General features: G+C 35.1%; 1 protein-coding gene across 3 annotated transcripts in view; it reads right to left on the reverse strand.

The window, feature by feature from the left end:
• Positions 1 to 11,376: 11,376 nt before the first annotated feature.
• Positions 11,377 to 27,820, reverse strand: part of MYT1L (myelin transcription factor 1 like) — a 112,844-nt gene continuing 96,400 nt past the window's right edge. For 2 of the 3 annotated variants that reach the window (XM_015816872.1, XM_015816870.1), the window contains exons 14-20: positions 26,389 to 26,451; positions 22,704 to 22,787; positions 18,613 to 18,834; positions 14,300 to 14,391; positions 12,370 to 12,473; positions 11,850 to 11,993; positions 11,377 to 11,517 (exon numbers count right to left, since the gene is read on the reverse strand). In XM_015816872.1, the coding sequence (XP_015672358.1) occupies positions 11,377 to 11,517; positions 11,850 to 11,993; positions 12,370 to 12,473; positions 14,300 to 14,391; positions 18,613 to 18,834; positions 22,704 to 22,787; positions 26,389 to 26,451 (850 nt within the window). Of the gene's footprint in view, positions 11,518 to 11,837; positions 11,994 to 12,360; positions 12,474 to 14,299; positions 14,392 to 18,612; positions 18,835 to 22,703; positions 22,788 to 26,388; positions 26,452 to 27,820 lie in introns of those variants that run through there. The other variant, XM_029284313.1, reaches the window with a different exon arrangement.

Consider the following 27,820-nt stretch of genomic DNA (forward strand, 5'->3'; position numbering starts at 1 on the left):
ATCTGTATACAGGTCAGAAAACCATTACAATGATGCTGTTTGATCAGATGAGGGAGCCAAAAGACTGTAGTATTACCAATTCTTATTAACTCTTCAGTTACATTATTTTATATATTAAATCTATAAAAGTGTAAATCTATAAAATGTACACTTTAATTATATTTTACAAATGACCACTCTCAAGAGGACTGTGGAAAAGACTGAGAGAAGAACATCAAGAGATGCAGAATCTTTAAGATCTTTTTAGGATGAATATACAGCTAAAACACATGAATTAATTCAGGCAATGGTAACAAAGCTTGAATCAAAACTTGATACACTTTCAAAGGAATTTTGTGAGGAGATACAAGACTGGACTGGAGATATTAAACAAGTGACATATACAGTGGATCTTATGGAGCATAAATTGGAGAAGAAAGAAGTTTTGTACCAAGTTGATTTGGATGAGAGGGCGGTCTTAGAATTATAGCTTAAACATCTCCAATTAAGATTTTGAGCAGTTCCTGAAGCAAGGAAGATTAAAGCCTTGGCCCGGTTAATTAATTAGGAAAAAAGACCCTCGACTTTGAAATAGATAAAATTTATAGAGTAAATACCAGATTTGCAACTACAAGAAAATTACCAAGGGACATCTTAGTCCATTTTGTAAGAAGAAATGAAGTGGATTGCCACTTCAAATCTAAACTAAGAATGGAATATGTGGATATAATTGTTTTGAAGGAAATTCCTGTCAGAATTTTGAGAAAAAGGAAAGCTTATTCCTTCCTTACTGATATCCTGAAGAAGAGAAAAATTCCCTTCCACTGGGATAAACTTGAAGGAGTGATATTTATTTATCAAGAACAAAAATTCAGATTGAATTCTATAGAAAAAGCCAAGGACTTCTTGATCAAACATAAACTAATTTTGGACACAACTGAAGAAATGGATATAGACAAGCAACTAGAAGTAGATCAACCTTAAAAAGTTGACACTGAAGAAGATGTAATTGACATGTCCACACAGGAACTTACTACTTTATCCAAGGATGGAGATTAAGTTTATAACATGGAATATTAATGGGGCAAATGCCCCATGTAAGCGTAAAAAATATTTCATTACTTAAGGAAACTTAATGTTGATATATTTGTCTTCAAGAAACACATATTAAGAAACAAGACAAGAAGTGTTTAATAAATAAAAGACTAGGGGATGAATTTATATCTGCTGGTGTAAAAAAGATTAATGGAGTTGTTTTATATATAAAACCCCAATTTAAATATAAGTTACTTTTATCAGATGAATATAGTAGATTTGCAGCAGTGGAAATTGAGCTTAATGGAATAAAAACAATAGTGGTTGGACTTTATTTACCAAATGATGATAAAAGTAATTTTTTTGAATATCTTATGGATCAATTACTACATTTTTTGAATGAAAATTGACTTATTCTGGGAGATTAGAATGGAGTGATTTCCGCAGTTTTGGATAAAATATCTATAAATCCTCTCAGGGTAAACTATTAAAGACTTTTTTTGAGATGATGGATAATTTAGCATTAATAGACTAATGGAGGCAAAGAAATGGATCTGCTAGAGAATATACTTTTTTTTCAGAATGACCCAAATCTTTTTCAAGGATTGATATGGATTTCTAAAAATCTTGCAAATAAAATCCTAAAAGTTGACATGTTACCTAAATCTTCTTCTGATCATAATCCTGTTCTTCTGTACTTGGAAAAAGAGTTTGAGATATAGATGGAGATTAAATGAATCTATTTTACAAAAGGAGATGATTGTAAAGGACTATAAAAGAAGCTGAATGAATATTTTGATAATAATTTGGGTAAAGGGACAAATATAATGATTGTGTGGGATGCCAACAAAGCAGTTATGAGGAGTTATTTTATACAATATAATTGCCTAAAGAAGAAAAACTCCCAGGAAAAGCTACAAAGAAATTGAATTGCAAAGGATATCTATGGACTGCAAAATCTTACATCAAATTAAATTGTTACGTCAACAATTGTCTGTGTTAACTGTTCAAGAAATAGAAACAAAATTGAATTATGTAAAGCAAAGATGTTTTGGATCTGCAAATGAATCAGAAAGTTGGTTGGCATATAAATTAAGAAAGGAAAGGGAAAAGAGAATGATTGAAAAAAATTGTGAAAGTAATAATATAATAACAAATAATGACTGTATCAAAAAGTCTTTTTGTAATTTTTATTTTAACTTTTATAAAAAGCAGGAACTAGATGGTTCTAAAATAGATGTATATCTGCTAAGACAACAGTTATCTAAATTCTCACAAACTCAGAGACAACTTATGAATGATTCAATAACTACCTTTGAAATATCAGAAGCTATTAAAAAATGAAATCAGGAAAAGCTCCAGGTCCAGATGGCCTCACAAGCCAATATTATAAATGCTTTGAAGATGAACTTCTTCAGCCACTAAAGGACATAATAAATGATATATTACAGGGGGGAAAGATACCTCCAACTTGGAAAGAAGCTAATATTGTCTTATTACCAAAGGAAGGCCAAGATGTCACAAGGATAAAGAATTATGGACTAATTTCATTACTAAACAATGACTCTAAATGTTTTGCTGCAATTTTGGCAGAAAGATTAAAGAAGGTTTTACAGGCAAATATTCATGAAGATCAATCTGGCTTTCTGCCAAAAAGATAAAGGATAATGTGAGGACTGTTTTGAATATTATTGAATATTTACAATATCATAATGAGAAACAGGCAGCTTTAATATTCTTAGATGTAGAGAAGGCCTTTGAAAATTTAAATTGGGCTTTTATGTTATAGTTTTAGAAGATATGGATTTTGGGGAGAATTTTATCCAAGGGGTTAAAGCAGTTTATATGTCACAGCAAGCAAAGATTATTATTAATGAAGATTTAACCAATTCGTGCAAAATTTAAAAAGGTATGAGACAAGGATGCCCCTTATCTCCTTTGTTCTTTATATTGGTATTGGAAGTCCGGAACAGAGATATTAGACAATATGAGAAAATAGTAGATATAAATATTAAAAAGGACGTTCACAAATTGAGAGCATTAGCCAGTGACCTGGTTATATTTTTGCAAGACCCAGAAAATAATACAGAATATTTGATGAGAAAATTAAATGAGTTTCAAGTCTTAGCGGGTTTAAAATAAACAAACAGAAAACAACCATGCTTATTAAGGATATGGCCTCTCAGGACTGTTATATATTGATTATAAAATCTGGTTTTAAGGTTGAGAAAAAGGTGAAATGCAAACATAAAATTGTTTCAAAATAACTATGTGCTTCTTTGGAATGATATCAAAAAGAATTTATTAAGATGGGATAAATTGCATTTATCATTATCGGGTAGAATTTCTGTAATTAAGACGAATATTTTACCAAAGATGCTTTTTTTGTTTCAGATGTTTCCAATACTTGCAACTGATACTCCTTTTAAACATTGGCCGAAGGATATTTCCAAGTTCATATAGCAAGGGAAAAAAACAAGAATTAGATATAAACTTTTGCAAGATGCTAAGGAGAGAGGAGGTTTAGGTCTACCAGATTTGAAATTGTATTTTGATGCTTGCTGTTTGGTCTGGCTAAAAGAGTGGGTGAACCTCCAAAATAAGAGGCTACTTGATTTAGAAGGTCATGAATTAAGACTTGGATGGCACAGTTACCTGTGGTATAACAAAGTTAAAATAAATGTTGAATTTAATAACCATTTTGTTAGGCATGTCATCCTAAGAGTTTGGAAAAAATATAAAATAAGGCTTGCTTTAAAGTTGCCTCTCTTGGTGTCGCCCCAGGAAGCTTTATTTTAGAAAAGAAAATATCTTTTAACTTTGGTGATCTTATCCTTAAGTATAAGGAGGAGTTATAATCAGAAGGACGTCTCTGTCTTTGGTTTACATATCTACAATTGAAAGAAAGATTTAAAGCACACACAAAGAGTTAAGGGTTTGATTTTGTGGGAAATGAATTGGCAATCCTATTGTGTGGTAGTCATCAATATATTATTGCTAAAATTTACAAATTGTTATTTAATTTGAATTTGGAGAATGAACACATAAAGCATTGCATGATTCAGTGGTCAAGGAATTTTGGTTATAATGTCATGCTTTAACAATGGGAGAATATGTGGATGAAAGGTCTAAAATTTACATTAAATTATAACTTAGAAAATTTTTATAAGATGATGTATTGTTGGCTTTTAACATTAGGTATAATGTCAAGAATGTATTTAATGAATGTTGGAAATGTAAAAGTAAAGAAGGGATCTTTTATGACTTACGGTGGACATGTGACAAAGCAAAGAAATCTTGGAGTAGGATTCATATCTTAATACAGAAGGTTCTCAAAGTGAATATAAAGATAAAACAAGAAAAGTCTCTTTGGGGTTTAATGGAAAAAGATTTGGGGAAAAAATTGGAACTTTGTTGCTATATATGTTGACGGCAGCAAGAGTATTTTATGCACAAAAAGGAAAGGACACTTTGATTCCCACAATGGACGAATGGCTGCAGAAGTTGATGGAGTTAGCTAAACTGACTGCTTTGATTAGAAACAAAAATACAACTATTTTTGTTTCTACTTGGAAGCTGCTTCTGGACATTGTGCTTGAGTTGGAAAAAAAATGAAATTTTGATTTTTACCGATTAGATAGGTTTGTTGTTATAGAAATGGCTAGTTTATACTATTATGTAAAGGTAAATGATATTATTATGTTATTCTACTGCACCAAAGGGAGTAGGAAGTCATCGCCTTTTCTTTCTTTCCCCCCCCTTTCCCCTCACTTTTCCCTTCCCTTTTCCCTCCCCTATTTTTCCTACTATTTTTTTTTTGTAGTTTTGTATCTTATAGCAATAGCAATAGCACTTAGACTTATTATACCACTTCATAGTGCTTTACAGCCCTCTCTAAGCAGTTTACAGAGTCAGCATTTTTGCCTCCAACAATCTGGGTCCTCATTTTACCCACTTCGGAAGGATGGAAGGCTGAGTTACCCTTGAACTGATCAGGATCGAACTGCCAAACTTCTGGCAGTTGGCAGTCAGCAGAATTAGCCTGTAATACTGCATTCTAACCACTGCAATACCATGGCTCTTATAGTATTAATACATAAATAAACTAAAATTTATTCCAAAAAAAAAAAAGGAAACCACAGTACAGACAGATCCTAGAAATACAGAGTAGCTCTTGGAGTCTGCATGCCAGTAGAATATGTAACTAGCATATAAGGAATATTCATACAAATTAATGGAAGTATGGTGCTTAATCAAAGAAGGGCAATTATTGGAGAAAGAGTTACATCAATCTTATTGTACTAAGAACAGAACATTCACTTATTTCAGTATACTTGCATCAGCCTTGTTGGATGATATGCTCTGAAGTACAATATTGTAAGGGAATGGAAGCTATTGTACTATCAATGTACTATTATCTGCATATATTATAAACAATAAAGACTTCCTCAACTTCACTTTGACTCTTGGTAACTGTGTAGACATGACCATGTAATTTTCTTTCAAGCAGTCCAGAAATGGTTTGCCATTGCTTTATTGTACTTTCCTCCCTCAATTTAGCCTAAAGTTCTGGTATTTCCTGAGGGTATCTCATCTATCTTAGAAAATGTTACATCTCTTAGTTTAAAAAAAACCCAATAGGACCAGAGATTATATATAGTACTTGATCAATATTCAGTAAGAGAGAATGTAGAAAACAAATATCTGCTACTGTTTTTTCTGCATCAATCAATAATCAATATTATGAATAACTTAATACATACTATATTTTCTTTTTTCCTCCCTTACAACATTAGTTACTAGCCTTGATAAGATTTGTAAACAGATGTTCAATTTATGTTTCTTATTATTTAAATTATTTAAAATATTTTTTGACAATATATTGTAACTATTGCTTGGAAAGTCACTCATCAAGAGATCACGGGACAATAGTGAAGATTTCATAAGATGTATCTTGCAATTTGTGTTAGTGCCAAGTTAAGGATAATCTGTATGTTTATGCATGGTTGTCAGCTTTTGTCAGCTAATATATATTATACTGTACCTCTTGACACTGAAGGTAGTACTGTATGTAAAAAAAGGATCTTATATATGATCCATGTTAATATTTCTAAAATAGTTTATTCACATGGACAATTATATCATTAAAAAATTTTGTAATTTTTTAAGCCATTAGAGAAATTAGAGATTGTAAGCCATTAGAGAAATTAGAGATTGGCATTGTGTAATAATTAAGAGCCCTGGCACTCTTTGACCCTCCCGATAGAGTCTGCTGAATCTCAAAATTAATTTTTAAAAATTCATTAAAAAAAGAACTTGAAATCTTGCAGAGTTGACAAATTTTGACCTTGTGGCCCAAGTCTGACATTGTGGGCCAAGAGAGAGTGACTGGTCCAAAGTCATCCAATGGCTAAGGCTGGACTCGAACTCGCAATCTCCTGGTTTCTAAACTGGTGCCTTAACCATTAGACCAAACCTCAACAAAATAAACAAATAAATGGGAAAATATACAACAAAATTCAGCACCAATAAATATCAATTAGTATTATACAAAACAGGCTATAAGTACAATGGAAAAACACTATTAAATTACATGTATATGAATTGCAGTGTACTGCATATTGTTGCAATGAACAGCATCGCCATGATCTAATGCTCAAGAGACCTATGCACTGAAACACATATGAGAATTTAAGAACTGCTGCATCATTTTCAATGGGAGGGTCCATGAAGGCAAATTAATATGAGTACTGTAACATAAGCCTTATAAAGATGGAAGTGATTTTTTTTAAAAAAAAAGTATGACAAGAAGTAACTGTACATGTGAACAATTCTGACTTAAACTGAAATTTTGAAAATGTCAGTTTTATTCACTAAAACAGACATGTCAAAGACAAGGCCCGGGGGCCGGATGCGGCCCGCAAAGTGGTTTCATGTGGCCCACAAAGCCATCCTGGAAACAGTGAGGGAACGGCCCCCACTGCCTTGGCCCTGGCCCAGGCCAGCCGGGAGCCAATGTACAATTTTGTGATGGCCATCTACGCTGAAATGCATTCAGTCTTAGCTCCACAAGGCCGTCTGGAAACAGCGAGGAACCAGTCCCTGCCGCGTCGGCCCCGTCCCCTGGGTGCATGCTGGGGAGGTGTCACCCTTTGTGAGGAATGAAGAAATGCACCATCGCTTTGAAGTGGTCAGCAGATGGTCCTGGCCTACTTCACATATCTGGCTTGATGGGCTCTGGGGGAGGGGTTTCAGCAGGCAGCAGGGCGCTCTCCTCACAGCGCCGAGAGGCTGAGCCAGGTGGCGCGAATCTAATGAGAAGTGCAATGCTGCCTAGCCCCCAGCCTGTCCAGTTTCAGCAGGCAGCAAGGTGCAAAGCTGCCAAGCTTCGCACCGCCCGGCTCAACCTCTTGGTGCTGGGAGGAGAGTGCCCCACTGCCTGCCGAAACCGGGCAGGTTGGGGGTTGGGCAGCATTGCGCTTCTTTTCAATTTGCTCGCCTGGCTCAGCCTCTCGGCACTGTGAGAGCGCCCCGCTGCCTGCCGAAACCAGGCAGGCTGGGGGCTGGGCGGCATTGCGCAGGTAACATTGACTCACACTGCTCATGACATCCCCTCCCCCAGAGCTCATCAAGCCAGATATGTGAAGTAGATGAGGGCCGTGTGCTGGCCACTTCCAGGCGATGGTGCATTTCTTCATTCCTCACAAAGGGTGACACCTCCCCAGCTGCATTTCTTGCCTGTTTTTCTCCTTCCCTCATCTCAAATATTTTCCCACCACTCTGTACTTAGGAAGGAAAGGAGGAAAGGAGAGGGAGGGTCTGAGGAAAGTTCTGCCTTAGTCCTGCCCTCCTGCCCTTTCACCATCCCCTTGCCCCCTCCTCCTGGCCTATCCTGGGGGTCTCCCATCCTATTGCTAAGGAAGCTTTGGACACAAAGCCGGGTCTCCTCCCATGGAGAGGGAATGGGCCTCCCTCTGACTTTGCCCTCATACCCATATGAACAACCTGGCTAAGGAGAGCAAGCACAGCAGCAGCAGCTTTGAGGAGGTAAATGCAGCTGGGCGCCCCCTTGGGGAAGTGGGGCTGGGCTTGGTGCCGCGGGTGCTCGAGGGCCAGGCTGGGTGTTTGACCTCTGCTGTCCAGGGCTCCAGGCAGCCCGCACCACCATCCAGCCCCCCCATGGCCTGAGAGGAACAGTGAGGCTCCTCCAGTGGACCATGACTTGGCACTTGTCCTGGTCCCACCCCCTTCTGCCAGAGACCCTCAGATTTGTCCCACTCCTGCCCAGGCCCCCACAGGCACCCTTGACGCAAACGATGTAGAGCTGGCCACACCCACCCAGTAGGTCACACCCACTCCATCCACACCCACCCAGTAGGCCGCACCCACCCTGGCCACACCCACCCAGCAACCGCAATGCTGATGCGGCCCTCAATGAAATTGCGTTTGATACCACTGGAATAAAAGGATGGTTTTTAATGGCCTTTTAAAAAAACAGTTATGCTTAAGATGAATTTGATTAAACAATAAAAAATAAAATCATTTCAGTGATGAAAATGAAAAAAGGGGCCATGGCATGTAGACTACTATCTTATGGGGACTATATGAAAGGTAACAATTAACCAGAGAACAGCTGTGCTACAAATGTGGCAACACATTTTATTTATTTATTTAGAGTAAGATGTGTTCACATCCAGCATGACAAAATTTGTACAAATTTCACAATTTAAAAATGAAGTTATCACAGCAACTTGTGATTTCACACATTTATAGCAAAATTAAAATGTCAACAAACCCATGCCGTGTAGTACAAAAATAAATCAAACCTCAGTTCCACAGAGAGCACAATAAGTAGTTTATACAAAATTCTGTCTTAATAAATGATCACTTAAATTAAACTTAGAAATGAAATTGAACAATAAGTTAGAATAAATAAACTCTGATGACTCACAATAATTTCAGATGAAATGTCAGCATTCTAATATGTGACACTTTTGTGATCCCTATATAATAGTCACAGATAACTTTTGATTTGATATTATGTACCAACATTAGATGAGGAGCGCGGATTTGTGCTTAAAATCCCTTTTCCATTGTACATAGGTGATAACAATAAGAATCCAAAACTGATACTATCTATTACTCTACGGAAAGCATTACTATATTGGCAAAGAAGCTGCAGACACAATGCAGTGGAAAAATGCATATGCCATTATGAACAATGAGAGCCCTCCAAGGAGGCCAGGGCCAAAGGACAATAGATATGGCAAGAGGTGAATCTCAAGCACCTTGCTTCAGCTCTCAAAAAGGCAATTCTGAGCGTGGCAGCTACAACTAATAGCACAACAGAAAGGAGGGCACTGTACAGAGAAGATACTGCAGAGCCCCAAAGTAATTACATCATCTTCTCCCAGCTAGTTATTAAAGTCCTCGTGGAAAACTGTAAGCTTTTTGTACAGTGTATAGTATAAAGTGCCGCTGGGATATACATATATTTATACATATATATATACCGAGGTTGAGTATTGTATCAGAATATTTGTTGTGAGATCCCTGTAGTCTCCCCTTAGCAATAATATTGGATTAGCCACACTGGCTTCCACTCTAATTTGTTCAAATTTAGTGTCACAAAGCTAATGACACAAGAAATTGCACACCTCCGTATGGATATATAGGGCAAGGTAAGTGCAAATAGTCAACTGGCACATTGTGGGGACAATGACCCTGTAAGTCCTGTTCTGCTAAAAATATTTTATTTTATTATTATTATTTTTTTTACAAAACCCATCTTTTTTCATAACAAAATTTTTTAAAGTACTCTTGTACTTTTCTGCATAACATCAAGACATGGAAGGAAAAGATATGCTATCAAATTGAAATTAATTCAACATCCGACAAACACAACACACCATCTGAATTACTACTATTAAATGATAAACAAAAATGTCTCAAGAAAAGTGGTCTTATGCATACATTTAGTGCAGTTATTTTGAAGAAATAACAATCAAATTTAAAAAGTACAATACGTTTTTAGCTTGAAATGATGCAATTTAAAGCAAAAAAGTGCCAAAGTATATTTAGTTACATTAATTTTTTTTGATTGCATTCATTTTTTTTTGCAATAGGTAACAGTAGAACAAATAGATAGCATATGGAAATGCTACAATTATGAATGATTGTACTCCAACCAAAAAGCAGAACGTAAACAGTAAAAAGGGAAGAAAGTGAAACAATCAAGATTCGCTGAACTGCATTCCATTTCCTAGGTAAAGTAGCAATGAATCCTGGTCAGCAACTGCTGTAATGACAATGTTTGGGAGTTAGTTCCCAAGTGAAAACCTTTTCTTTTTTACAGGCAATCTGTCTTTTAAACAATTGTGTTTTGCCTGAAAAAGGAAAGAGTGAAGTTATGAAATGATGAACTACATTGCTTTAACAGATAACTCAGATGGACACTCTTAAGAGTTCTCGAGAGATAAAGGATGTTGACTCCAAAGTGAATTTGAAAAGTAAAGTCGAAATCTTCCTGTCGTCCACCTCTGATCAGAGTTCCTGTTATTGTGGAAGTTCCCATATTCATACCAAGTAATGCTTAGAAGTTAATTAAAAAGTGCTGTTTAAGCTGCTTTGAATCTTCTGTCAAATTTCCATGGCTTGATGTTGTCTTACAATAAATTGCTCCTTTTACATTTCACATCTAATTCATGCCCGTTCTTTTAATTTTAACCCCCCCCCCCCATTTTTATTGCCCCACCACATACCATCCTCTGAAAACAAAAGTCACACAATATTTTCAGGCATTGTTAAAAAATAAAGCATTTTTGCAACCAATTCTTGCTATGAAACAATATGCACACAAAATGTATTTCTTAAATCCCATAAAATCTTCCAGCAATGGGACAAATGAGAATGTTTAAAAAGTGGCTGGAGACTGCAACATTGTCATTCAAAGCATTTCCCCCCCCTTTTTTTTTCTTTTTTGTCCATTTCAGTTCAAAATACTAAAACATTTAATCACTAAAGCATTAAAAAGAATTTACACTCTTTATTTTGATCAGCTTACCTCTTCAGAAATATATTTACCCCAAAAATGTGCATACATTAGCAGCTATAAACATTACATGGCATATCACACTATGTCAGCTTATATGAAAACGTACAAAATGTGAATGTATTCAAAAAAACTATTCTGCAATTACTATTTTCAAAGCAAGACATAAAATTATTATGAAGTCTTGTGAGCATAACACTGTTTTAAACAGAAAGAAATATATAACACTTTCTGGTAAATTACAGCAGCAAAAAACAAGAGGCATCTTTTTTTTTTTAAAGGTAAGATTTTTTCACCACTATAGCAGCTGTTCACACCTGAATTCCTCTCACAGCCTGCTTTATATTTTCCAGTAGGGCTTTATTTTCTGGACTCTGATAACGATCTTGATTTGTATACATGTCCGTCAAAGTGGTCACGTAAGCATCAAAATTTTGTTCATTGATTGGTTCCTACGAGATATTAAATAGTAGTTCATGTACAACTTCTAATTGCTTTTTTTGTATATTCATATACAGTATGCAAAATAAACTATCACAGCACATTGACATATTTTCTTAATACATTTTAAAAGGCCTAGTTTAAAGCTTACTTAATTTTACAGGAGACATCGGATTTGGCCCACCATTTCTTTTTAAGCAGTTAAATTTATCTTTATGGTTTCAGGGATGATATCGCAAACCTCCGTCTGCTTGAGGAGTCATAAACATAAAAACAAAAAGACATCTACTGTATGAGGTGAAGAAGACTGCCTAATTCCTTATTTGAGCCTTCAATCACTTACCATATGCGGTAGCTGGATATTAGCTAGACTATGAATTAAAGATTGGCTCAAATTGGCCAATTCATGAAGGAGAGACTCATTTTGTTGTTCAATTACTTTGTTTTCTTCTTCTATTGTCTTCAGGTTGCTTTCCATCGTGGTAATCTAAAAGAACATATGATTGCACAATGTAAAACTTGACATTTTAAAAGCGAATAATTCTTTTAGCTCAATAATATTAGCTTGTATCCAGACTACTTCTAATGCACTCCAGTCATGAAACCCAGCCATGCTCCCACTGAAGGAAGAGTGAGAAGTGACAAGTAAGTTTAGAGGCATCCTCCCAATCTGGAAAGCTTTTCAGGGGGCTACAGGGCAAGGAGAAATTTGCAAAAAGTTGCATCTTTTCTACAGGACCATCCCATTTATGTGTGTGTCTGGTGTGTGAGGTATGTTTGGGTGTCTGGTGTATGTCTGTGCGCACACATCTGTCTGTCTTTTTGGGAAACACACTAAATTTAAGGCTTTGTACAATTGTTACCTGAGTTCGAAGTTTAATCATATCAGCTTCCATCTGGGAGTTGGATTCATTTAGTTCTTTTATTTCTTCATCTAACTGTTTAATCTCTTCATCGTTTTCTATTCCTGTTTAAGCAGAAGGAGAAAATCAAAGTTAGAAGTTATAAATGTTCATTAAACAACTGTTGATTGACAGCTTATAGTAGCACTAAAATAGACCATGTAGCTATTTCATCTCTTCTTTTTACATGGAAATAAAATAGATTAAGGCAGAAGGAAACCATGCCACCTGGAATGTCATAGAATACTGAGAAAGTTGCGGGACAATTGCACTCTGCGGGTGTTGGTGACTGTATGATCTCCTTGCACCTATGAGATGTTTAGGGTAAGGTTAAGGTAAGGTGACCAACCGTCCTCCTTTAGGGAGGACAGTCCTCCTTTTGTAAGTTCTGTCCTCCCTTGAAAAATGTCCTCCTACATGTCCTCCTTTTCGATATTTGAAGACTAAACTGCAGGGCTTTTTTTTGCCTCATAGAACACTCAGAACGGTGTTCTGGCACCTTTTTTTGATGGGGGTTTTTTTTCCAACTTTTGCATGAGCTGTGCTACTCCCGCTATTGGCTTTCGAAAGCCAATAGGAATTGCTGCTGAGCGCGCCAAAACACCCAGCTGGCAAACTTTGCACATGCAAGTTGTCTGTATTATTCTTGCAATGAATAAAATGTTTCTTTTATTTACGATATTTTTTTCTTCAATTTATTTGTGTCCTCCTTTTCATTGTAAAAAAGTTGGTCACCTTAGTTAAGGGTCTTCGCAGACTGCTATGGTGTCTGTTTTTCACAAAGCCTATGGTTTGTTCAGTGAATTTAAGAAATAAGGGAATTCTACATTTTTCTCTCATTCATCCTCTTGTATTTTCCTCTCTTTTTTGAAAAAGTAGTTTAAATAAAAGTGAGGTTTTTCTATACTCAGGTATGAATAACAATAGTTCTACCGGAAGAGTTGATACTTAGAGCAAACTCTAAGCATTATACTTAAGGATTATTTTATTTTTATTCATGCTACTAGACTCCAATAAATTCTGATCCCACATGGAGTCTAAGCAGTGCAGGAATATGGAAATATTATTCTATATGAATCTGGCAAATTCATGACAGACTGTATTTCTTTATGGAAGCAACTAGGGCTTTCACCCTATGATTGCACATGAAATCCAACTGAGAAAGGAGTCCTGGGAGACAGCTGCAACCATTTCTGTAACCAGGGAAACCAGTGGAAAAATAAAAATCGAATAGTCCTTGGTTTTTAATGGAAATGATTTCTTCTATACCTTTTAGAAATTTCTTTTTTTGAAAATTGAAATAAGAATAATCTTCTTATTGATGTATTATTGTAACTATTCAAAAATATTTTCCTTTAACAAATTTGAACATACAGTATGTTAAAGTTATCGAGTTGTTTTAGCTGTCTTCTAAATATTTCGGGATAAAAATTACCTCAAAGTGGCTCTCAGGAAAAAAAATATAAATAGTAAATTACTAAGCCAATTGCTAAATAAAATGGCTAAGTCAATTAAATAAACTGCCAAACTAGATAGAGATGAAATTAATGCCTCTTGTTAGCCTAAAGAAGTTAGAATGAAATACAGGTGCCTTTTTATACAATTTCTTGAACCCAGTAAGATTTGCTTCTGAAGAAAATGTGGCCAGAACAGTCTTCAGTTGAGAGTTTGCTTTACTACTTCAGTCCAGACCAGAAGAGGATCACGGAGTAGTGTGCGGATGAACTTGTCACAGCAACAGCAGATTCATATACTGCATTCTGATAACTTCTTGAGAAGGATTCAAAAACTGTGTTAAAAGGACTCTATAATATCATAATGAGTAAATTAATCTCATCATCATGAAATAAGGTTTCAATGTCATTTAATTTCAGAAGCATTTACTATTTACCATTACTAGCCCGCTGCTTTATTGTAAGCATTTGTTCTCCCGACAGCTTTGCTCTCTTCATTGCTGATGTAGCTCTGGGGCATCCTGATAGACTGTAGACAATAAGCAAGGAAAGAACTATTAATTGGCCTTTGATTGTAAATCTGTTGGCTAAAGCTACCATGGAAACAGCATTAGAAGAAAATCTCTCCCAACTACCACTAATAAAATATTGCTTTTTGAAAAGGAATTCTTCTCAGAGAAGTTCAATCTTTTATATTTAATATGCTATAGTTCATATTTGCATATACAAACAAGAGATACATTCACTGTAATATTAACATTAACTGGGAAAACATAGCAGCTACAAAAAATATTTAGTTGTGTTCAGAGACATTAATATATTGCCATATAACATCTGACACACTATTTTTATGCTCTTCACTACATGGAAGTTTGTTGCTAGTGAATTAACTTTCAGGTATTCTAGGATACAGAAAGTGAAATATTACAATTGAAAGATTGATATTAATATAATTTTGTCATTAAAATGTACCTGGTACTTAGAATAACAGTTACTGTTATGGGAAAAAATGACTTATTTTCAAGCAGTGAAATGCTATGACAGTAGCCAGGATCAACATTCTGAGATGAGATAAACCTAGTCTAAATAAAGATGAAAACATGAAGGCTTTATGAAATCACCCTCAACTTCTGGTCTTTTTGGCAATGACATGGAAACAAGTATTTTTTTTTACTATATATTTTGTTTTACTCTTTATTCTCCCTGTAGGCTCCGAACCATCAATTAGTTGCAACCCTACTTAGCTTTTCTAAGATCAATCAAGGGAAAATATAGTTTGCGACGACTATAATTAGAACATATTTTCCATAAAAATAAAACTAATAAATAGTAGGCTTATTGAAACTATCTCTAAAGCATATATTTCCAAAGAACATGAATAGCTTGATCCTTATCTCAAAGAAGTGATGTGTATAATTTATACTTATTTTTCCCCAACTGATAATAACTTGATTTCATTTCTTTAATACTATATCAGGTCAATTAATTGGTTTAAATGCAAGGACATACTATCTACTGCTTTAGACACTGGATTGGTCCTGAAAAGGTGTAGTGCATTTTTGGATTAATAGAACAGAAATTTACATTTTAACTTGTAAACAAAAGCATATTGTTCAGTAAATATTGAACATCATTTGTTGTGTCTATTTGCTTAGAAAAAGATCTGTGCACATATGAATCTAAAAGCATGATCGATTTTATTGTTTATGATGAAGGATTAAGAGAATTAATCATGATATAAATGCGATGAGAAGTTCAGAATGTGGGATGGACTATTTGAATGCTTCAATACTGGAAGTCTTTAAGAAGAGATTGGACAACCATTTGTCTGAAATGGTATAGGGTTTCCTGCCTGAGTTGGGGGTTGGACTAGAAGACCTCCAAAATCCCTCCCCCCCTCCTCCTCCCTCTCATCATCATTATCATTATTATGTAATTTTAGGGTGGATCTTGGTTAAAATTGAACATGGAAGAAAACTGAAAGAAACAAATCTGAAAGTAGATTGACTGCAGGAAAGAAAACTACAAGGCATATATTTTATTTTATTTTATTTTATATTTTATTTTATTATTTTATTATTTTATTTTATTTTATTTTATTTTATTATTTTATTTTATTATTTTATTTTATTTTATTTTATTTTATTTTATTTTATTTTATTTTATTTTATTATTTTATTATTTTATTATTTTATTAATTAATTAATTAATTAATTAATTAATTAATTAATTAATTAATTAATTTCCTCCCTCTATTATTTTTATAAATAACTCAAGGCAGAGAACATACCTAATATACTTTCCTCCTCCTATTTTCCCAACAACAATGACCCTGTTAGGCGGGTTGGGCTGAGAGAGAGTGACTGGCCCAAAATCACACAACAGATTTTTTTGCCCAACGTGGGACTAGCCTGATGCCTTAACCACCGGGCCAAGAGTAGATTAATCTCCAAACTGAATGTCTGGAAAGTGGCTGAAGGGAAGAATAGGGTGGATATTGGGACAGAGTTAAGAATTATGTTATAGGTTGTCACAGAAATATGTGGAGTTGCAACTAATAGGACATATGAAAAAAGATGTTTGCTGTAATGAAGTGAAAGAGATTGTGGATGAGAAAAAAAATCTCACATACAAAAATGCTGCAAAGAATGAAGATAAGAGAAAGGTATATTATGACAAAGCAAATAATGTAATTAAAAGATAAATAATTAAGAATAAAAGCAGCAAAAGACTGTAAATGCAGATTACTTTTAATGGAAATTAAATAGCATGTGTGGGTGAGTGAAAACAGCTAAAAAGATGCCTTCAGTAGAATGAATGGAATCAAGAATAAAAAGTAAAGAAATTATTTTGGATGAAACTGAATGCTGGAAGGAGTACACTATTCTAGAGATTCTAGAATAGGGGTCCCCCACCTGTGGGTCGCGGCCCACTAGTGGGCCATGAGGGAATTACAACTGTGCTGCAGAAACGCCAGTGAGCATGCATGTGAGAGCATCCTCACTTGCACGCGCACACTCCATTTATTTGAGCGGCAGGCCCGTGTGCATGCTGCTTGTGCAAATAAAACTGCGTGAGCACGTGCGCGCTTGTCAGCTGCTCGCACACAACCTTCCCCTTCCGCCCTCACCAATTTGCAAAGCCAGAAACATTGGGGAACTCTGTTCTAGAATACTAAAATCTAGAGATGTGTTAGTGAGTGCTAGTGAGTGCTAGTGAGATGTGCTAGTGCTAGTGAGATGTGTTAGTGAGTGTTAGTGTAGATTACTTAAGAAATATGGGTATGGTAAAGAAAGAAGGGATAGGATCAAAAATTTAGGCACTACATGAATGTAAATTGAGTACAAAAATGAATGACCAGTACAAGACAAGGATGTTAAGGTGGTTTGGTTAATATAGGGAATTAATAAGATTGAAATGGCAGAAGAAATATACAAAGGAAGAATGACTGAATAGAGAGGAAAGGGAAGACTGAGAAAGTTAAAGCTGAATCAAGAAATGGTGATTTAGAGAACAAAATGCAATAAAGGAAATGATGTATTGATGTGATGAATCAAGTATGGTTTGCAAGGATAGAAAATATTTAGAAGTATAATGAATAGTGCTGGTATAAACTAGATTTATTTAGTGTTCCTCTTCTTTTACCTTACCTCCAATTTATTTTTTTCCCTGCTTATTACTGCAATTTTTTGTTGTTTATTCTGAAAGAACATAGCATGATGGGAACATATATTGTAAACATTGTTTATTGTTTATTTTATTTTGGTAGGCTTCTTTTCTATAAAATTTAGAGTGCAAAACAAAATCCTAATCATTATGATTTAGAGCGATTGACAAGCTGCTGCCCATTCACTTCAGATTATCTTGGGAAAGACTTATATTGTTTTTTTTAAAAAAAAATAGGAAAATGTGAATAATTTTCCAAGCCTGATTTACCAAAAGTAACTCTTCAGAGCATCTTCTTAAACACAGGAATTCTTAAATATCCTATTCTTTTGTTGAGTGAATACATTTGAAAAGATTGGGAACAAAATCACATCCCAAAGCAGATTCTCTTGCTTCTGTTCATTCTTTCCAAAGGAGAGAGATAGGTCTTTCAATTCAAAATGGGGAAGAATATAGGAGCTCCCATGACTGTTTTTCCTTTGAGAGAAATATCTGCAGTTTATTTCAGGCATTGATTACAGCAATTTTTTACAGCATCGCTATATAATGTTCATAATGCTATGAGCTATCTTCTCCCATTAATTCAAATTGTTCATAAATCTGCCCCTCAGTTGAAGTGAATGGAATCTAATACACATTAGAGTTTTCTGTGCTCTACAGCTGTATCAGATGAAAAGTTCACAATATGGAACTTTATTGTCAATTTGTTATATGTAAGCAATACCAGAGGTAGGGTATTATTATTATGATAGATTCAGTATAAAATATCCTGAAAGAATCACAGGTTTGAAGTTGTGCAATTTTTATCAACTTATCTAGAACTCTTGATCAACTATGCCTCACAAAATAACAGCTATTAAAAATTATTATAATGCATGCATACTATAACTATTAGGATTTATACCATAAACAATAGATAAATGATGGATGGATGGATGGATGGATGGATAGATGGAAGGAAGGAAGGAAGGAAGGAAGGAAGGAAGGAAGGAAGGAAGGAAGGAAGGAAAGATAGATAGATAGATAGATAGATAGATAGATAGATAGATAGATAGATAGATAGATAGATAGTGCCATTACTCACCTCCTATGTGTAAGAAAGCTACCACTGACGTGTCCAGAGCCATCACATCCTGGAGTTGGACATGACATTCCTTCCGTCTTCACTGACTTCCAAGAAAACTGGGAGCCATTCAGATACCCATCCTTTTGCCTTTTAGTAGCAAGAGGGCACCCTGATGCACTACGATGAGACGCATATTTCCCAGTTATGTGACCCTGACCATCACAACCAGGAACTGGACATCTGGATAGCAGATAGATGAAATTAACTTTACTGTCTTGCCATCATATACCTGGCAGCCTCTACAACAAAGTCAAAATAAATCTCACATAAAAAAAAGAACAATCATGCTTTATGGCTTAAAAACAAAACAAAACAATAAGAACACCAACCAAGAAATGCAACGCAAATGTAAAAGATGTTCATGGAATTAAGAAATAACCTTAATAAACTAGCAATGTACATATACTAGAATGTTGCACTCCCAATCTAAGAAAGATCTGTTACAGTAGAAGCAGATTTGCTCCTTTCTGAAAAATAGACAGTGAACATAAGAGTCCTTCTGTGATGAAAATGGGTGGTTTCTAAATTTGATTAAAAAAAATAAAATAAACAAGCATGCTACAATTGTTAGTAATAGCATCCAGATTTTTCACTTATAGCAAATGTAGATTTATTTTTATTTTTTTGGGTATTCAATAGGGAATGTCAAGTCTATAACTGCTTTTCTAAATAAGCAGACAACAAATATATTATTTAAGAATCAGCACTCCATTGATATGGATAGCTCATTGCTTGTATAAGGAGTACTCAGTCCACTATGAGACTGTACCCTCAGCACAGAAAGTGACAATTTGAGTTAGTTTGTCTCTACAAATATTCAGCTTTAGAGAATTATTTGGGAAATATATAGTCTCATTGTTACTATTCATGTATTTCCTTCTATCCTTTGCCTGAGAAAGTGATTGGGCCAAACCACTAGTAGAAGATTGACTCTAGTTAGGCTGGCCCATTGGCAAAACAACCATGTTGCTTCCAGCAAATAGCATATGATTTGTGCAAACCTATAAACTCCACGTATCTATAAAGAGATGGCATAGATTGGTTGTAGAACAAAGAAGAGTGAGAGAGATGGCATGCTTCCCCAAAATTCTTTGTTGATTATCTGCTGGCCACTCCTTTAGATGGCAAGAATCTCCAAAGTCAGATAGTCAACCTTACTCTGAGTAAAATTTGAACTAGCTTTGACATCACACCCTCTATTTTAATATTTTGCTTGTTTAAAGCCCTTCTCCTATGTCCTTGGAGATTCCAGTAGCCATTGCCTGCAAAATCTGAATGAGAATTATCCTTGCCTTGTTTATCTCTGTCTTTATTTGTTGATCATTCTTCCAGCACTATCCAATCAGTGGCTGATATCTGAAAAGCCCTGGGCAAATTACGAAGGAAGAAACTAAACTGATATTTTGTCATAGCATTGTACTGTGACCATGTGCTCAGAGACTGTGGAGCATTGTTAATAATGTTTCGGATGTCATGTTCTTCCCATCTATTCTTTACTGAGTGCCTTTTATAGGAGCAGTGCTAAAAATGAAACTACAGTACTGTAGAAATGAATGAAATGAATGGAAGCTGAGTAAGAGAAGAAAACATTGCTGCAGTAGCTTTCCATTCTGAAAGCATTATCCACCTAAATGCCCATATGGTTGAAGAACCATCATCACATTTCGGTTATTCTTCTCTCTTTTATAACTCAAGAAGTGCATTTGTGTTCCATTTTTGTGTTCCTTTTTTTCAACTTACCCAATTGTACTCAGCTAAGAAATAGAAAGAAAATAGACAGCAGCAATTCCCGTATTGCACTGTGATATAACTTTCTAGGTACTTAGTGCTGCTGGTTATACTTATTGATTCAGAATATTTCATTGTTTTGCATTCCCACATCAGAAGTAGGAAAGTCAAAACCTTCAAGTAGTACCTGTAACACGCACTAGAAAATGTAGGCAGAAACGGGGCAAAGAAATTCAGTGAAACTTTTAAGGAAAAAAAAAACCCTTCCCTTTCAATTAAATTAAACAGTTAATTATATTGTTGTTGCTTGGCCAGTATTATTGCACTGAAGTCATACAAAGATGCTGATAAATTTTAAGTAAAGTTAAGCACCAATGAAAAGCAATTTCTCTTGAAAAGAATGTACTCCTAATATATTCCACTGAGGAGGTAGGCTGACACTGAGATACTGACATGTAATATGGCAGCCAAATAGACTGGGCATAAGCAAACCAGACAGGAGGGAGCAGTTACTGAGAAGAGCCTAGCTCCTGACCTTGACAAAATAAAGCAAAATTTAATAGAACAAAAAATGAATTCAAAGGAATACCAGGTGGAAAAAACATAAGACACATCAGCTGTGGCACTACAGTAGGATGGTGATTGACTGGTGCTCACTGAGAAAGATTGGGAAAGTTGGGTAGTAAGAGGTTAACCTTTAGGAAAACCAAGTGCAACACTAGATTTGGGGCCAAAATCCATGACAGAGTCATCAATGTAGAAAATCCTCTTTTTCTGCAAATACTAACCACTAATTCTTTCTCTATTGCCATAGAAGAACTTTTCTTCCTTTAGTTGAAATCATTATTGGACTAGGGATGTAATGGTGGCAGGACCACTACTTCTGTTTTTGCAGCCTTCTGGACTCCTAACCTGGGCAAATAAGCATAGCTTATTCTTGGAGTAAGAGTTAGACATGACTTTTCCACTTTTCCCATAGCACATAGCATGTGTATTATAAATGATGCAGAACAGAAATAAAGTATAAGACAATTAAAAAAAGGAGTGGGGTGACATTCCCTATTAAATATGGGATGGTGGGACAACATTGTTTAGGGACTGAAAGAAGACACAAGAAGAGACATAACTAACAAGGCATTACATTTATTTGTACAATTAAAAAGAAACTTATATAACACAAAAAATTACCTATCGAGAGAGATGGACTAACTAAATGGAGAAATTGTATATATGTATTTAAATGTTTATAGCTGCCTATCTCAAATTTTGCATCTATGTTGATATAAGAGAAAAGAAATGAAAGATATAGAACAAACAAGTTGACTGAATGAGGTTCAAGGAAAAATGGGAACAGATGAGGAATTCTAAAAAAGCATGTCTGAACTACAATGAAATTGGATAGCAATGACTGTGTAGATATACACATTTATTCCCCTTTTGGCCCTCCAAACAGTTCAGCTAGATAATCCGTCATCAAATGCACTGATTTGAAGGTAGAATGTTGAACCCAGTCATCAAGGTCTATTTTATTGTTCCCCCATTATTTTTTCCTGTGTGCACACATGGCATCCTGTGTGCTTTTTCCAGGATGAGTTCTTGAACTTCAAATTGAAGTTCATGCAATGTTCTTTAGAATAATTTGTATAGTAAGATGTCTTGTTTCTGGTAAGTAAAAAGATACCCCAAATCACTTTATTCTGCCTCACATTCAGGATTCATTCTGAATCAAAGCATTGCCCTAACAATTAGGATTGTTCTGAAAATTACAGTATTGATGTAATTGTAATTTTCAGTATTCTGTCACCTAAAAACTCTACTAAAAACCAAAACAAGAAGCATCATCCTATTTTCAGTATTTCTCTTTCCCACTGTATTTTTAATGGTTCTTTTGTAATTGCTGCTTTATAAAAACCCTTCCTGAACAAATAAATATACTATGTGTATGTGGTGATGGGGCTGACAACAAATGATATGCAAACGTTTGTACATAAAAAGAAAATGGCTTTAGTCCAATTCAAATTCCTTCTCATGACCAGGCATGAAAAATATGTGAATACATCGTGTTAATGGATAATATTCTAGTAGATTACATTTCTTTACAAAACAAGTTACTGGGTAATCTACTTCTTCTCTTATTTATTATTTGGTATAGTTATCTGATAAGAAATTGATCAAGATAACCCTAATTATATAGATACATAAGCTTAAAAACGACTAGTTTTAACCAAAATTTATACACATGTATGGGAGGATATTATCATTCAACTATAAGAAGAAAACCAACATAGTTGATTAAATCATATATAGCGGTCCAAACTTACCTAATTGGCTCTTGATCTTCCTTGTCTTCTTTACTTTGTACTATTCTAATCCCACTTTTCTTTGCTCGTGGACAACCAGAAAGGCTGCATAAAGAAAACCAATGAAATTATTTATCTCTAAACATAATCAACTAATCTAAAAAAAAAAAAGCACATTCAATAAAAATGACATGCAGGCTAAGTTCTTCCTACCCTTGATTTCATTTTTTTTAGTTTTTAAATGAAAAACAATGGCAAGAATTAACCACAAGAGGGAACTCATCTTTCATTAGATGTGACTACAGGCTCAGGTTTAAGAGTAACAAAAAAAAAAAAGAATAGCTATTTTTAATGAAAGGAATCTCAAGCCAGAACAATGCTGATCTTCAGAGAACTCTGAATCACGAAAATCAGAAAGTTATATACAGTTTGCAGTTAGTATAATTGAATCATACTTTTCTAGGGTTGTGAAGTATTCTTCCTTTGCCAACCACTTCATCTCTAAACCACAAAGTAAAAAAAATACACTGTAAATGTATTACTTTTTCATTAATGCCAACCTTTATCCTAATATAAGAAATTTACTTGTAAGTGAATATTCATCACTACTATAAGTTCAAAACGTAATCCTAGTACTTGTTTTTTTTTGTGCATTAAAGTTAAATTGGACTTCTCATACAAAGGAAGCTGCGTCATCTATATCAAACTCTTCCATATGAAGGAAGGCAAGGATTTCACAGCAGTCCAAATAAACCCTTTCAACATGCCACTTCACCCAATTTCTGCCTGTTGGCTGTGCCTGAGCAATTCTATTGATCCTGTGGGTGTAAATCCAGTTCCAAGCAAAATGTAGAGTCTCATAGTCCATAAACATATAAATTGTTTACAGGCACAGTCAATATGTTTTGTGGATAATCTTGTGGGGACAGCAAGAATAATTTAAGTACCCCTCCACATATGTCTTAAGATAGCATAAAAAGCTTATTGTTTATAAAATGAGTAAATAAACTAGACAGATATCACACATGAAATGAACCAGAAATCAGCTAGGCAAAACAGCATCTGGATTAAGCTCTTCTATGTCTAGGAATGCAAATCCTTTTATGTGACATCTGCACAATACTGGTTATTCCACCCAATCAGCAAATTTCATTCTAATTATTATATGATCCAGAAACACTGTTTTTATTTCATTGTAGCCCTGTGATACATAAAAATGTATAGACTTAGCTAATGAGAGGTTCTTGATTTTAAACATAATAAAGAATCAGAATTCCTAAGGCCTGAGTCACAATATGGAATGATTGTTTGCCCCTCCTAATCTCTCCTAATCTATATAAATAAAAATGTAAATGTTCATTTGTTCAAAATCTTAAATCTCCGAAAGTTCTTCACCGATTGCTTTGAAATTTTGACACAACGTTGCATTCGAATACGCACGTGTTTTTATATACCTACTATTATATAGATGTCACACCTGTGACACAAACGTGCACTTTCTCTTTTCTTTCTTTTCCATTTAACCAGACTGAGCCACAGCAACGCGTGGCTGGGTACAGCTAGTCACTAATGAATGAGTTTAGCAAATAATGTTTATGAATGGTATAAATAAGGCAGGTGCATACATTCATATTTGGCTCCTTCAGACAACTGTGATCAAGAAAGATTCTACAGCAAGCCAGGTATATCTAATGAAGTCTAATTAAATCTTTGGAATGCAAGTCAATTGGCAGAAGCTTTCTTTAGTCCTCTGGTTTTTTTTTTTAAAAAATGGCAAGAATATAAGAACAGCAATGCCAGATTATTGTTTCCTGTAGTGGCCAACCTGAAACTTTGGGGTGCTCCTAAGCAAAAGAGGAACATATACCTTACTCCTGCCATTGTCCTCCTAGAGATAAAATTAACTCCCAAGAATGATAGACTTTGATAGATCTGTTTTCCATGGAATTATCCAATCTCCTCTCAAAGAAGCCAAGTTAATGGCTATCATTTTATCTTATGAATTTCACAGGTAAATTATACAGTGCATGAAAAAAAACATTTTTGTCCTTTCCAGTTAACTTCATCAGATGGCTGAATTTCCTCATTTTTAAGGAAGTATGAAACCTTTTCCTGTTCTCTATCTCTGTGTCCTTGATCATGCCTATTCTTTATTGTCTTTTTTCTAAGGTATAGAGTCCCAAAGGTAGCTCGACTTACAACAGTTTATTTAGTGACCGTTTAAAGTTACAATAGCACTGAAAAATGTGACTTATGACCCTTTTTTCATAGTTATGACCTTTGCAGCATGGTCACGTGATCAAAATTCAGATGCTTGGCCACTGGTTATGACCTTTGCTGTTTCCCAGGATCATGTGATCACCTTTTGCGACCTTCTGACAAGCACAGTTAATGGGGAAGGCAGATTCATTTAGCAATCAGTTTACTAACTTATCAACTGCAGTGATTCATTTAACAACTGTGGCAAGAAAAGTCGTAAAATGGGCAAAACTCACTTAACAAATGTCTCATTTAACAACAGAAATTTTGGGCTCAATTGTGATCGTAAGTCAAGGACTACCTGTAGTCTCTTGTCATAAAGCAAGTATTTGAGACCTCTGATTCTTACATGCTGTTCTACATGCATATGCAACATGTATTTGTATAACAGCATTACAAAGTTTGCAGTTTCATTTCCAATCTTAATGATCCCTAGCACTGAAGTTGTCTTTTACCGCTGCTACACAATGAATGAACATTTTTTCTGATTTTTCACTATAGCCCTAACATTTTCCCCCAGATCCTATCCCTATCCCTATTCTATCTCCCAGGGCAGGGTGGGCAGGTTCCAATATGTATCACTTTGTATATATGTAAACTGAACTACATTTTCATTTAGTTGACCATTCACCCAGTATTAAAGAGATTCTTCCTAAGCTCTTCACATTCATGTTTGGTTTCCATTGCCCCAATTAATTTACTATTATCTGCAAATATAGCCAGATTACCCTTTTTCGCTAAATCAGAAAAAAAATGTAGAAAATAAAAGGCACTGGTCCCAACACTAATTCTTAAGAAGTTCTTACTTTTGCCACTTAGAAAACGGCTGACATATTCGTATTGTTTCTTTGTTTTTTAATAATTAGCAACCAGGTTTTTGGAAAAATCCACATTTAATGTATGTAGTCCCTCGATTAACTTTTAATCCATTTTTACCTATACATTTCCATATTGGTATTTGTATGAAATATGATTGCTACATTCTATGCTTGGTACTCTATAAAACAGGCAGATTATTTATTGATATATATTTATGGTGGAAAAGTTTACCTTATCATCTATTTCCAATTCAGGCACTTTAGAATCTATATTGCATTTTAATTGGTGCTAAAAAAAATTCTGTATCTGATGTGGAAATATGTAACATTTAAGAACTTATTACATTGGTATCTTAATTTGTTTTGTTAGTAATATTTGCTAGGTAGGAAAATTATTTGTGATTTTGCTTTAATACTATCATGTTAGACCTTAATTGCTTATAGTGTTATTAATTGTTTGGAACTGAATACTGAATTGTTTTGGAGATTTAATCATTGTTATGATGATCTTAATTGCTATATTGTATCTGCTGTGAATTTATATTAAGTACAGCAATCATAGGAAAGTGATCTTATGACTTGAAATCACCTTCTGTTAGTGTTTTTTGCTTGGAAACTTTTGTACATACCTTCGATGTGAAGCATAATTCCCCGTTATGTGTCCAGAGCCATCACAACCAGGAGTTGGACACCTAAAATTAAGAAGTAACAACAACAATATTAACTGAATAATTTGCTCTAGAAAAATAAAAAATCATGCATACCAAATATTTGTTATTATTTTAATCTTAATATTGCAAATATTTTTGTTCACTAGCTGGAGAAAATTGTTATTAATTAAAATGGAAAAAGTTTCATTTTTAGAGCATCCATTACTGACTTTATATTTAAATACCCACTAGGAGCATATTCTCAGTGGGCCTATCTCCCATTTGCTACAGTTGCTATTTTCCATTTGCTTGTGTCTTATGTGCTAAGCCCTGATGCTAGAGTATTGTCACCTTCTCAGCTCAAACCTCTGAAACTAAAAGAAACAGTCCACAAAATGTTATAGAAACACACAAATGCTAATCTACTGAACATAGCTACTGAACATTCATCAGCAAAAGACCAAGAACTATACTGATATTTATGTAGTAATGATTAGATATGGTATCTTGTAGATGATTACATCAAAATAATGAATGCTATCAATTAAGTAGGATAATTCTTTTTAGCGACAGGAAATATTTTAATAAACTGAAAGTAATATTCATGAAATAAAGTATACAATGCATTCAAAAATACCCTCAAGATCAGTCAGGTTGGATGGCAACCGTCGGTGGAGGCCCAACAGTTGAATCATGGTTTCATCAGACCAGAGAATCTTGTTTCTCACAGTCCGAGAGTCCTTCAGGTGCTTTTTTGCAAACTGCAAGCGAACCTTCATGTATTTTGCAGCCCAGGGGTGTCAAACTCTCAATGTCGTGTGACGTGTCATGATGTATCGCAACTTTTTCTCCATTGCTGGCAATGAGGTGGGCGCGGTTTCGCCATGATGCATCCGGCCTGCGGGCCGGCAGTTTGACACCCCTGGTCTAGCCACTCTGCCATAAAGCCCAGATTGGTGGAGAGCTGCAGCGATGGTTGTCCTTCTGGAACTCTGTACCATCTCCACACAGGATCTCTGGAGCTCAGTCAGAGTAACCATCAGGTTCTTGGTCATCTCTCTTACTAAGGCCCTTCTGCCCCGATTGCTCAGTTTGACCGGCGACCAGCTCTTGGAAGAGTCCTGATTCTGCCAAACATCTTCCATTTGAGAATTATGTAGGCCACTGCGCTCTTAGGAATCTTCATTGTAGCAGAAACTTTATTGTAGCCTTTCCCAGATCTGTGCCTTGCAACAATCCTGTTTTAATTTACCACAGGTTGACTCCAATCAAGGTATAGAAACATGTCAGCAATGATCAAAATGGGAGGCATCTGAGCTAAATCTCAAGTGTTGTTGCAAAGGGTCTGAATACTTATGCCAAAGTGATATTTCAGTTTTTTATTTTTTAATAAATTTACAGACATTTTTAA

This window comes from Protobothrops mucrosquamatus, unplaced genomic scaffold (genome assembly GCF_001527695.2).
Source record: "Protobothrops mucrosquamatus isolate PMUCROS unplaced genomic scaffold, P.Mucros_1.0 scaffold515, whole genome shotgun sequence".
Classification (NCBI taxonomy): Eukaryota; Metazoa; Chordata; class Lepidosauria; order Squamata; family Viperidae; genus Protobothrops; species Protobothrops mucrosquamatus.